The following is a 14,244-nucleotide window of genomic DNA, read 5'->3' on the forward strand; positions in this document are numbered from 1 at the left end:
TTTAAAATTATTTATTAACAGGCCCAAAATAAAAAGTGTTGTTTCCAATCCAAAATATTTTTGGACCGGGCCTGATTACGTGTTTAACTTTTGATGTTAAAATCATCATAATTTGGGCTTAATTATATTGTTGCAAATGTATATAGCTGAGTTTAGATTAAAAAAAAAAACTAATAGATATGGACTTACACTAAAAAAACATATTCTGACAGCACGATACATATTATTATAGACTATCTACAATGGTTGATTTATTTAATACTCTCTTTTTCTATTTTTAACATTCCATATCATCTTCTCTCTCTTCCACCTAATTATTCAATGAGTTGATTACACTGAAAAAATACTTTTTGACTTTCTATTACACCTAGAGACACTTCTTACATGTGACACACTTTGTTGTGGGTCAGCAGCAGATTGTAGACAATTTTGCCTTCAATGAAAAGGACAGTTGTGGATGGGTGATTTGTAGACGAGTGATGTGTGGTTGAGTGATTTGTGGACGGGTGATGTGTGGATGAGTGATGAGTAATGTGTGGATATGTGATGTTAATGTGTTTATAGTAGATAATGTGGACAAACTCTCTGTTTTGATTCCATAAAACTATACAACAATACTTGGACATGGACTCATGTTACTTAAATTATACCATAAAACGTGGATACAGACTCTGTTATCTCCAATACAAACACTTGGCTTCTTCAGCTTAATTGATAAATTATCTGCATTTAAACTTCAATCAAGATGAGAAAGAGATGATATTGTGAGTATGAGCGGAGAGAAAAATTGAAGCGTTTACCTTTTGTCGGAGAGTAATAGATCTTGCATGTCAGAGATTTCTGATCTAAGGAATTTGCGCTTTGTCATGATGTGGATGGATATAATTTTGAGTTGAATTTAGATCCCGAGATGATGAATGGAATCGAATGAATATTGTCCAAGTCCACAACTAATTTATAATTCTGTTAAGATGTTCATGTCTACAACTAATTTATAATTTTGTTATCCACGCTTTCGTGTCCACGTCCACTTTAGTTTAGGGTCATAAGAGTCTTTTTGACAAAAGAAAATGTGCCTCAAATGATAAATGTCTTGTAGTGTAATTTGAATGTGAGAAAGTGTCTCTAAATGTAAAAAAATTCTTATTCAGCACCCACTTCATCTTTAACTTCTACAATGGTTTTGTTTAATAAAATTCAACATCCTACCCCACCATTTTTTAAATCATCTTATTATTCTTTACAATTTAATAGTTACATAAATAATAATTTCGAGTACAATTAACATAAATAATTAAAATGACATATTTAAAAAAATACATTTATATCTTAACTATTTTAAAAATACAATATTTTTATTAAACATATAAACTTATGAAAATTCAAATACACACAATGTAATACAACAAATAAAAACACACAACTTAATTGGTACAATAAACTCAATTCAAAAACATAAAAACTCTTAAATCACATGTAACTTAAAGTCGTTTTAATTTTAGAACATCCCAAATTTTGCCCATATGTGTTTGACTACATCTGCTTGCAATTTGTGATGTACATTTGAATCACGTAATTCAGATCTAGCACGCACATGATTTGCAAAAACGGGTAACACCTCAGTCGAAAATGGTTGTGGTGTACTAGAACCATTTGCCTCAGATTGATCATAATCGGTCCAATGTTGAGCATATGTATCTCGTTCATCTTCAACAATCATATTATGCAATATGATACTTGACCGCATGATGATAGCCAAATCGGATATATCTTACATGTGAGCTTGTTCACGAATGATTTTGAATCGAGCCTGTAACACTCCAAATGCACGTTCGATGGCCTTCCGACATCCTTTTTGATATTTTGCAAATAACTTGTCTGGCTCACTTTGAGGAAGTCGAATTGATTTGACAAAAATTGGATAAGAAGGATAGATACCATCAGCTAGATAGTATGCCATATCGTACGGACGTTGATTCACGAGAAATTTCACTCTTGGAGTATTTCCTTGTTCAACATCATCAAACACTAGAGAATGATGTAAAACATTTATGTCGTTTAATGTGCCGGGACATCCAAAAAATGCATGCCAAATCTATAGATCATGAGAAGCAACTGCTTCAAGTATAACGGTGGTGGTTCCCTTATCTCCTTTAGTAAATTGACCTTCCCACGCCGTTGGACAATTTTTTCATTCCCAATGCATGCAATCAATGCTCCCGATCATCCTAGGAAACCTCCGCATCTCACTAACATGCTGAATTATTTGAAAGATCCTCTTGAGTTGGAGCCCTAAGATACTCGTGCTCATACAGTTGTATGACTCCTTTACAGAATTGACGCAAATACTCCAATATTGTAGTATCTCCTATTTTGATATATTCGTCGACTGCATCAGCCGCAACACCATATGCTAGCATTCGCATGGCAGTGGTACATTTTGCCAATAGAGATATATCTTCTTTATTGACTGCATCAATTCACTGGGTGAAGTAGTTGTCATTACTTGATAAGTCTCCAACTATCCGAAGAAAAACATGTTTTCGCATCCTGAATCGCCGACGAAATATTGCATCATCATATGTTGGCTGATTTGCAAAGTAATCATCAATAAGCCTTTGATTTGCTGCAACATGATCTCTTTTGAAGTATTTTCTCTTGCTACGAGGTGTTTGGTCTTCAGCAATTTTTTGTCGACGCTCTCTAAACAGATTAACGATATATCTCTCTTCAATTTCAGACTGTTTTTTGTAAGCTTCAATATCAAAAGGAAATTCTGAAGGATCCATTGATATCTTTGTAAGCTATGATTTGTGTTGTTGGTACATTAATGAAATAAAGAGTCTCCATTTATAAAAAAAAATTGAGTGGCTGAAATTATTGGACTTCAAACCAATATTAAAATGATATAATTAATAGATAAGATTAGATACTCTCACAAAATCCAAAAATCACGGATTGAATACAAACAAAATTATTAAAGTTGAAAAAGACATACACATTATTAAAAGTAGAACGAGACAAACACATATTATTTAAGTAGAAAAAAATACACACATTATTAAAGTAGAAAAACAAACACACATAATTAAAGTAGAAAAATACAGATTATTAAATCATAAAAACTTGACATCAATTAATTTTCAAATAGATTGTGGCTCAACTTCTCCAACAGTTGTTTGTTCTTGTTGTCGAGATGCTCTTTTTCACTTAGCTTCATGAACATCTTCATCTTCTTAGCTTAAGTCTTTTCTTTCATCAATTGATTTGCTTCCTCTTGTCTCTTGGCTATTTTGTCCAATCGTTCCAATTCCTGTTCTTTGAATTGTTTGAATTCATTTCACTCTTCGTTGACCATCTCCAAAGTTACACCGACGTTTTTTTTTAACCTTTTTTTTCCTGCGTCTCTCCCCATTGGACGAACACTAGATCCGACAGAGTTTGAGTCACTTGCATCATTTTCACGGGATCTCTTTGATCCACTACTTGAGCCCCTATTTCCTCCAACTTGACGACCATAACGTAGTTGATCGCGGACAGCAAGCCATTCTAACATTAAAGTTAAAATGTTCATTTTTACCATATGAATATATTTCATGTGCTTTTGCCAAGACATCATTCTCCGACAACCCGCTTTGTTGCATACGCTTAGCATTATTGTATGCGCCAACCCATTTGCTCAACTTTTTCTTCATATAGTTGTAATGGTTTCTGCACGAAGCTCCATCTCGCGGAGGATTGAATGAGCAATGCTCGTTACAGTACTCATCAATTTTATCCCAATATGCTCGCTTTTTTGGTTTCTTCCAACAACACTGTATGTTCCATACTTAATCCACCCACTAAGTAGCACCAAATTTTTATCAGTAGTCCATTTTTGGACTTTTCCGACGAGCATGAGTTGAATCCTCTATATTCTCGATTTGAGTGGCTTCATTGAGACCGTCATGCCACCAAGACCAATTTGTGTAGAAAATTCGAGAAATTCTGTTGCTCAAATATTTGGAACAATTTCATTACCCATTGAAGTAGAAGAAAAAAGAGGTCTTAGAGATAAATTTGGCATCATCGATCCATAATATGGAGGATAGTTTGGAACAGATGATGGCATAAAGAAATTTGGTGCAAAACCATAATTTGGTATATTTTGGGGTGTGTTTGAAGGTTAATTTTGAAAATGATAGTTGTTGGGATTTGGATAGTTGAAAGGAAAATTTGACGAATTTTGAGTGTTAAATGAATTATTATGGTGATCTATTAGCAAAAAAAAAAAAGAGTTTAAACACAATTTTCTTAATTGAAAGCTAATACAAAAATTATAGTGAAAATTAACGTTTTTCTTATGTATCCAAATGAAGTGAGACTAGTCTCTATTTATAGATCATAAAAATCATGACTTTTCATATTTTTTATATATATAAAAAGCGATTACTATAAAATAATTGAGTTTTAATAATTGGAGGGGATAAGAATCTCAAAAGAATTTGATCAACCAATAAAAATATAGGAGCAGATTTAAAGAAGATAAATTTGTTTTTTTTTTTCCGTGAAATGGTTGCATGAATCTCACTTTGTTCAAGTTTGGGCCCTTTCGAAAATACCATCAAATCCAGATGTTTTTCCAACGAGCGCCCTCTTTACAAACATCGATCATCTTTTCTGGAGAGTTTTTCCGCAGATGGAAGATCATCAGTTTGCATGGATACTTTGGTACATTTGGAAAGGTAGAAATAATAAGGTTTTCAGTAATTTGGACATGGATCCTATGGACACGCTAAAATTGGCTGAAACAGAATCCACATTGTGGGCTGAGGCACAAGTAAAGAATGATCAGAGGATACCATCACCATCAGCAGCTACGGTACTGCCGTCGATCCCAGGAAGATGGTGTTTTACGGATGGCTCGTGGAAGGAGGGTTTTAATTTTTCAGGACAAGGTTGGTTCAGTACTCTGGAAGGTTTTGATGGTTTGTTGGGGGCTCGAAATGTGAGGGCTACTCTCTCGCCTCTCCATGCAGAAATGGAAGCATTATTATGGGCAATGGAATGTATGAAGAACTTGCGTCAATTTCAAGTGACGTTTGCAACGGATTGTTCTCAACTGGTGAAGATGGTTTCAGAACCAGAGGAATGGCCAGCTTTTGCAAATTATTTGGAAGATATCAAGATCCTGAAGGAGAGCTTCACCCGATCAGAGCTCATCTATGTACCACGGACGCACAATTCAAAGGCAGATAGTCTAGCACGCAGTGCTCGAAATCAATCGTCTTTCGTCGTTCACATGGATGCAGATCACCCAGTTTGGTTCACAGAGTCAGTATGAGTCTGTATTTTGATGACAAAAAAAAAAAAAAAAAAGAATCTCACTTTGCTCAACTTTCTCTCCATTCACTTGTTGTCACGTGTCTCTGTGTCCCCACTTTTTTGAAATTCAACTAAATGTAATCCATGTAACTATTTTGTTTCATTCAAATAGACCATTGCATGCATTAAACTGTTGAATCAAAATTTCAACTAGCCCATTACAAGTAGTCTTAGAACCATCTCCCATTGACAAAAAAAAAGAACCATCTTCCTCTTTACTTTACCAAAAATAAAAAAAAACACAAAATAATATATTTTCTTGGTTAACCTTCAATTAACTTCAATCGTATTGAAAAGAGAGGAGGAAAAATCGTGAAGAAGATGAAAATCCAATCATAAGTGAGCAAGAAAATCACGATGGCAACCGGGTATGTACTCCTCCCCCTGCATTGGAGCCCAAAGCTCCTCACTCCTTTGACTACGCTCCTTACCCTAAGCCCTATCCTAAGGACGTCATTCTTCCTCCGCTTGCTGCCATCTCCGTGGATGCCGCCACCACCATGCAACCAGAGTTCAATCCTTACGTTTCTCCTTCCCCTGCCCACAAGAGAACTTTAATCCTTATAAGTGGAATTTTAGAGAAGGTACTGATTGATAGGTTTGAATGGATGAATTTCGGGAATGAGAGTTACCTATATATAGTCAAAGATTGACACAATGGAATTAATGGGAGATGACTTCAATTGAAAATCGTGTGTGGAGTGGGGAGTGGTTCTTAATAAGCACATTAAATGTTTTCTCCAATTCAGCCTTCTTCGTCTTTCGTAACATTTCCCGGGTTTCATCCGCCGGTAAACCAAAATCGTATGATAAGAAACCGAATCTGGGTCAAGAGGATGTGGTCGAGTAACTGTTGGTCAACGAAGCGCCTGAGCTTCAACGACGGTAGGTGAAAAGGCTGTCCAACTCCGCGGTGACACCTCCGTAGTGCGGAGTCTCTGAGATAAATTTAATACAATGTATATAGAATGTTTCATCAGACTGTTCATTTCAGGCCCGAATTAAAACAATAACTTTTCTAAACGCAAAGCCCACAAACACAATACGACAGTTTGAATTAACAATTAATTTAGTTAGGTGTCGCATTTTCCTTTTCTTATTTAGTGATTTGGCACTCCAAGAAGAGAGTCCATGTCTACTTTATAGTAATATATACATAGATAGATAAGCATGGATTCTCATTAAATGAAGTTTCAAAATCCCACTAAACCCTTTTTCACATGTCAGTCTTTAGCTATTTTAATTGTTTAACATAAATGATTTCATTAATGTTTGTTTAGATAATAATTTTTTTTTACATCAGATAATAAGTTTTTTTTTGTAACTTGTTTTGGATATTCGACCGTTAAGGCTGCTGTTAGTGTGGGTTGTGGGGCGAGTGTTACCATCCTCGAGCATACTGTAAATCTAATATTTTAAGAGTATCAATTTTACTAACATATATAAATTTTATTTACATTTTGAAATAGCATTTAAAACATGTTAATATAAATTAAAAATTACTTTATCTATTTAAAATAATTTTTAATGATATTTATTTAAAGAATATTAAAATTTACTTTTAGAGAGCCTAATTAATTTTGTTTGTCCAAGGGCCTTGAATACTAATGAGCTGGCCCTGATTCAACTAGTTCCATTATACGATCCAACAATAATATCGCATAACATAACCCTTAAATCTTGTGCTTCCAGTAGGATCACTGATTTCCAACAACGATGAATCTTTAATTTGGTGGTACCGTACGTACAGTGTAATAAACTACGTTTGACCTAGCTATCGAGCTTGATTTTGAAAAACTCTTAGGATCAACAGCAAAAATATATATCAAGTGGCCTTGTTTTTTTTTTAACGACATCAGAGCACCCCCATTAGTGAACTTATGGGGGTTCACACAGATTCCAAAAAAAAACAATATTATAATAATGAATAGTGATGAACTTGTCTCTCCTCAGCTCTTCCCAGTGAACCTGGTTCATCGCTGTAGCGCGGATCCCACGATACGTGGCGGTCCACTATTGGTCCGATAAATTAAAATTTTTTTTAAAAAAGAAAAACAAAAATCAAACAGTAAAACAAAATAATAAAAAAATATTTTGTGAACCCCTTTTATGGGGTTCACTGATGCAGATGCTCTCAAGTAGCCTTGTAAAATATGAATAATTAGATAATATTTGCGTATACGTGTACATACGTCATACATATATACGGAAGTCTACGTCTTTTGTTTTAGCTACACGCCAACCCTAAAACTAGTCCCACTATATGAAAGAATAAACTTAGGTAACTATGAATCACGCTATCAAAAGGCAAATGAAATATATAGTGAACAATCTCATTTTTTGGTGGTTCTTAACATAGATCCCAACATAAAAGTCTCCGTACCAACAAGTTGTATCATAAGTTTATAATAATAAGTCACGATCAATCGCAGCGATTTTTTTATCTAAATCCACAGTTTTCAACAAGTTCAGATATGATTTCATACTTTTTAGGAAATTTGATATTATAATTAGATAATAATGGTTTAAAAGTTTACTAAACCGTGTTTCTGGTAGTAATTAACAACAACCATCCGATTATTTTATTTATTGTGTCTCTATGAAACTCTATATGAGTATACTAGATGCATATGTGCTGGATTGAGCCATCTTGTGTTGAAGAAACAAGGCAATTGTCGTAGGCGATAAATGTAATCAGGAACCTATTCGTTAAATTTATCTTCATGTACTGACTACTCTGCAACCATACTAACACATGTAGCTCGAGAGTTATTGTCATAAATGGTTTATTCAGGAGTTACAATTTGTTTGACATTACATAAACTTTTAAATACAACTTGCTTTATTTTATATTATTTCTCTAAATTAGCTTTACCATGTTCGCAGTAAAACATGCCATGAAAGCTGTTAGATCCACGGGGGCAGCAGTTGGTGTAACTAAATGTAACGAGCTTAAGCTTGCTCTTACACGGGACTTGTCGTATCTTTGTAATACATATCTAAGAGGTGTTACATAGTTTTAATTAAAGAAGAATACTAAACATATTAAAACAACGATTTTAATTAATTATATGCAAAACAGTCACAATCTTTTATTTTAGATCTGTTGAAATCTTTAGTTCTTTAGTATTTAATAGATTTTCTTCGTCAAGTTTGTTCATTTTATCGGATTTAAATGTTAGTTAGAGACATCTAAGATATTTAGATGTTTCAAAGCGCCATTTTCAGTTGTATATATTGTATTTTCTCCTTATAATATTGCTTTTGAAATTTATAGTTTGCGTGTGTTATAAAAACCGTGTAATGACCACTAAAAGCGTGTGTGTGTGTGTATATATATATATATATATATATATTCGTCCAATTTGATTGCAAATTGCTTTAAAAAGTCAGGATTTGTATAAAGAGATTATGCAATGTAAACTGCAGATTGATAATTAGGGGGATCAACGAACATTCTTTGCTAATTCTGACCTCATCTACCAAATAAACGAAAGTCAAATCAATGCTCCCCTGTCACCCATTAGTTCTCTTGTTCTTTTTTTATAAACTAATTAATCATCATTTTTTGTAACTGACTTATTAATCATCCTTGTAAGATTTTAATAAACATAATTACATTGACTTCAATATATAACCACTAGAAATGGATCATCTATACAATCTATTTCCTATATCAAACAAAATAAAATTTCAACGGAAGTGGTTACACCCTTTCCTATACAAATACAACCTTATACTTAGAGCACCCCCATTGAGAGTTCATGGGGGGAGTTCACACAAAAACCAAGAAAAAAAATAATAAAATAATTCAATCTCATGAACCCTCTCTTTCCTAAAGTTCTCTTGGTTGAACCCCTCTCTCCTAAAGTTCATCACTGTAGCGCGGGCCCCACGTGTCGTGGCGGCCCGCGATTGGTCTAACTTTTTTTTTTTTTTTTTTTTTTTTTAAAAAAAATCAAAAAGGAAAAGAAACAAATTTTAATAATAAAAAACTAAAAAGATGAACCCCAAGAGGGGGTTCATTGATGTGGATGCTCTTACTCCCATTTCCAAAACACAAACAAAAACCATCTAAAAAATGAGAGAAGAAACTTTCTTGTTCCAATGGCGTTTCTTAGCCTCTTGTTTCATCTTCTTCCTCATCCTTCCTCAAGCTTTCACTTACAATACTCCTCCCATCAACCCCTGCTCCCCACATGCTCCTAATTGGTTTCCTCCCATCGCAAACCCAAGGCTCTTAAAAGCTTACGCAGCTCTTCAAGCTTGGAAATTCACTATGACTTCAGACCCAAACGGCTTCACCTCTAACTGGTGTGGTCCTCATGTTTGTAACTACACAGGCGTCTTCTGTGCACCGACTCTAGACAACCCGTACCTCTTAACCGTAGCCGGTATAGACTTAAACCATGCCAACATCGCTGGTTATCTCCCAGAAGAGCTTGGTCTCTTAACCGATCTTGCCTTATTCCATATCAATTCCAACCGGTTTAAAGGTCAACTCCCTATGTCTCTAAACTGCCTCAAACTTCTCCACGAGCTTGACGTCAGCAACAATAAACTCTCCGGCGAGTTTCCTTCCGTAGTCTTCACGTTACCTTCTTTAAAGTTTCTTGACATTAGGTTTAATGGTTTCTACGGTGATATTCCTAGCCAACTCTTTGACCTAAACCTTGACGCTCTCTTCATTAACAACAACAACTTCCGGTTTAGGCTACCGGGAAACATAGGAAACTCTACAGTTTCGGTTCTTGTCTTAGCCAACAACGATCTCCAAGGATCTTGTGTACCTCCGAGTTTCTACAACATGGGGAAAACGTTACACGAGGTCATTCTCACGAATAGTCAGATTAGCGGTTGTTTAAACCGAGAGATCGGTTTGCTAACCCAGTTGACGGTTTTTGACGTGAGTTTTAATAACTTGGTCGGTTCTTTGCCGGAGACTATGGGTGATATGAAGAGTTTGGAGCAGTTAAACATCGCTCATAACAAATTCTCCGGCTACATTCCGGAGGGCATCTGCCGACTACCGAACCTCGAGAACTTCACTTACTCGTATAACTTTTTCTCCGCCGAGCCACCGGTTTGTCTGAGGCTTCAGGAGTTTGACGACCGTAGAAACTGTTTACCGATGAGGCCAATCCAACGGTCCCCCGCCGAGTGTAGATCTTTTTCTTCATATCCTATTAATTGTGCTTCCTTTGGCTGCTCTCCGCCTAGTCCTCCACCACCACCACCGCCTCCTCCACCACCGCCACCACCACCGCCTCCTCCACCACCGCCACCACCACCACCGCCTCCTCCACCACCGCCACCACCACCGCCTCCTCCACCACCTCCGTCACCACCACCATATGTGTATTCATCGCCTCCTCCGCCACTATACGTGTATCCTTCCCCTCCTCCGCCACCATATGTGTATGCGTCACCTCCTCCTCCACCATGTGTTTATCCGTCACCTCCTCCGCCATCATATGTGTATCCTACACCTCCGAGTACTCTATCACCGCCGGTGCATGACTAAGGCGTCTTTTGACCGAATGGAATGCCATCTGTTTTACGTTACGTAACGCTAGTGTTCACTAAATTGTTTCTTGTTTGACTATTTATTCTCTTGTAATTCATTTTTGAGAAGTTAACATTAAATGCTTGTGTGGAGAATTTTTTATTTATTTACAAATTGATGGAAGTTATGCATGGTCTTCTGGGAAAGACGAATTTGTTGGATAGTTATTTGGAGTGGATGTTTTAAAATTTCGTAATATCCATTGTTTAACATTTGTGTTATTCAAATTTGTAAATCCGTTTGTGGGTTTGTTGTGTAGTTTGAAATGCAGGTTCTGTTTTTTCGTTATCGGTATTGATGCTAGAGTATTATAATTGTGTGGTGCAATGGATTTATGCATGTTTAAGAAACTTTCCATGCAGGACATCTATATTATTATTTGAAAAGTAATTTTTATGATTTGTTATGTTTTTCATGATTTTAGGTTATTTTATTTATTTGTCATGTTTTAAGTAATTTTAGTTGTCATTAATTTATTTGTTATGTTCTTAGTTAATTTTCATGTTTGAAACTACGCTAGGTGTGAGTCGGGCGGTTGGCCTACGCCTATCGAGTTAATAGAAAATCGGAGATTAGTATTTAGTACTTATCTTAATTTTCGTAGAAATGTATATCATAAATATTTACCTGTGAGATATCTCCTAAGTATTTAACCTGGTCCAGTGGAAATAGGGGCTTTTAATATAGGGGATGATGAGGGTTCTGAGTACCACATGCCCATTTTTGTTTTATTTTATTTTTTCTTTCATTAATGGCAAATTCATAATTAAGTTGCCTTCTTCTTTCTAGGGTTTTCACTTCTTCTGCGATTTTTTAATGGCCGCCTCACACCTTTTAACAATAATACATCATTTTCCTTGCGGATTTCTTATCATTTATAAAGTATAGATCTGTTACGTAACTTCAATTTTCAAGCGTTTAAAATCCAAAAACCCAAACTTTTTCTATGAATCCGATTTTTTTGGCCGAGTTTAATGAAATCGCCTCTGTTCTTCACCGCCTAGCGTTGCACCGCCATTTAATCGGCCGAGTTAGCCGCGTTTTCGAACATGAGTTAATTTTAGTTGACTCATTAATTTATCAGTTTAAATAATATTATTATTTTAACTTTGTAATTGTATATATGTTTATGTGTCATGTTCTCCATAATTTTAAGATATTTTGTTTATTTGTCATGTTTTAAGTAATTTTAGCTGACTTATTAATTTATTTGTCATATTTTTAGTAACCATATCTAGAATTTCGTTAACTAAAATATATCAGCTTTTTTTTGTAGTTTCATGTATGTTGATAGTTTGAAGAGGTAAAGAGGGTTAAAAGAGACGAAGTTTCACGTTCTTATTTTACTTTATTACATAGAATGTTTGACATGTGGTTATGTCTTCGTAGTCTTATAGATTCTATTGGTGATATTCTATTGGTGTTTAAAAACACGAAGATTATTAGGAAAATTAAAAAATAATTTATCATGCTGGTTTTTAAATTCGTAAGGTATGTACTAATAAATATTTGTAAGATGATTATGCCCGCAAGTGTGGATAGAACACATAGTATTAAATATATATGTTGAAAACGGATGTGGACGAATTGTTATCTTATAAGAGTGATACTAGAATTTTACCTGCGTTTTTAAAACGTAAAATTATTTTTGAAACAAACAAAATTTATTTGATATAAATTTGTATTTTTGATTGTGTATCTACATTTAAATTTAACAAATCTATACCATTAAAAGGGAAGGAGTTTTAAAAAATCTACCTATCAAAAGTTGTTGGACCCTTTCATTAGACTTAGCTATTTTTTTGGTCTCACCTTATATTTCTCTAACTATGCAATAATCAATTATCTTATATTTCTCTAACTAAAAAATAATCAATGCTCTTATTTATTACTCAACTTACTATGATACACCAAAAAATTATACATAACTCCATTATACTAAAATATCATCTTACCAAAACATGTCTCATGAATCCATAACCAAAACGTGACTGGTAAATTTAAATACCAAAACTATATTGTTCCTTGGTGCCACCAACTTTGCAACATTTCACACTATCATTTATTTTTTGACCAAAGGCTTCACTCTATCATTTTTTCGTTGATCGAAATGTAGTTTTTCAAATGAATATGTTGACCTTTCTCAAATATTTATCTACACAGCTTATACATCATAGATTCTCCTTGACTAACACTTCTAATAGTTTTGACTATATTTTAAAGGAAGTTATTTTGCATACGGTTTAACAATTTATTCTAAATATATTGTTAGAGATTATTTTGTGTACTTTAGTTTAACAATATATTCAAAATATATATATTCTAAATATATTTTTATGATGATTTTTGATAAGAATATATTATAGATGCGATTGAAAATTTATATTATTAAAAGAAAATATTTTTAAAAAATATATTATAAAAGAATTTATAACATCTATATAAAACTCTTTATTTTTTTTATCCTACCATCAACTAAAATAACTATAAATAATTTAAATATTTTAAATAAATCCTATTATTATTTATCATTTTGTATGATACACTTCTCTAATTATTTTTCTTATTATCATCCAATGTAATTGTTGTTATTCAATAGCGTTATATACATCATATATTATGCTCAAAGATGGATATATAATATTTAAATATCAATTATTAAATGAAAGCATATATAATACAACATATTATATCATGTCATCTAACATTATATAATTCTAAATATTTACAAAATCAAATTTAATAAAAAAAAACACTTTAGCAAATCATTTGTTAAAACAAAATTATATATATTTACATTAAATTATTTTTTATTACGTTAATATATTAGAAGTTTCATTCATCTCTTAAAATATTATTGAAGATTATTTTTTTCCTACCATGTCAACCAAATGTCGGGTCACACTTGATTGCATGTTTTTTCGAAGTTTGCATGCTTTAAATTAACGAGTTTTCATTAAATCTAAACCAGCTTATGTACAAGTCATCGTGTTTACTGGTTCGACGACGGGTCCGAACTTGATATAAAAGTATTGTTCTCATCTAATTGAAAATAATTTATTTTAAAATAATAGACGCACTGAGTCTGATCAATCCATATAATTTTTTTTGAAAAAAGTAATCAAACGATTAAAAATATAATTACATTAACTAACTAAAAATAATAATAATTATTTTTGATATAATAAAATTTTGTAACATAATAATGTATAACAAGACTAAAATACTAATTCATATCATATATTTTTATCAACTGAAAAATAACCCGCGCTTTTAAGCGCGGGTCAAAATCTAGTAAAGTGTTATATTTAGTG

The 14,244-nt window shown here is 33.6% G+C and overlaps 1 protein-coding gene and 2 pseudogenes across 1 annotated transcript; 1 reads left to right on the top strand and 2 right to left on the bottom strand.

Moving 5' to 3' along the window:
• Positions 1 to 302: 302 nt before the first annotated feature.
• On the bottom strand, positions 303 to 2,840 carry LOC108871893 (annotated as a pseudogene).
• LOC117134011 lies at positions 2,694 to 4,122 on the bottom strand (annotated as a pseudogene).
• A 5,267-nt stretch (positions 4,123 to 9,389) lies between these two features.
• LOC103868970 (leucine-rich repeat extensin-like protein 6) lies at positions 9,390 to 13,377 on the top strand. Its single transcript, XM_009147014.3, has one exon. It carries the CDS (start codon positions 9,446 to 9,448, stop codon positions 10,886 to 10,888), a length of 1,443 nt encoding a protein of 480 aa, XP_009145262.2. The 5' UTR covers positions 9,390 to 9,445; the 3' UTR covers positions 10,889 to 13,377.
• The last annotated feature ends 867 nt before the right edge of the window (positions 13,378 to 14,244 follow it).

Source organism: Brassica rapa, chromosome A05 (genome assembly GCF_000309985.2).
Source record: "Brassica rapa cultivar Chiifu-401-42 chromosome A05, CAAS_Brap_v3.01, whole genome shotgun sequence".
NCBI classification, from domain to species: domain Eukaryota; kingdom Viridiplantae; phylum Streptophyta; class Magnoliopsida; order Brassicales; family Brassicaceae; genus Brassica; species Brassica rapa.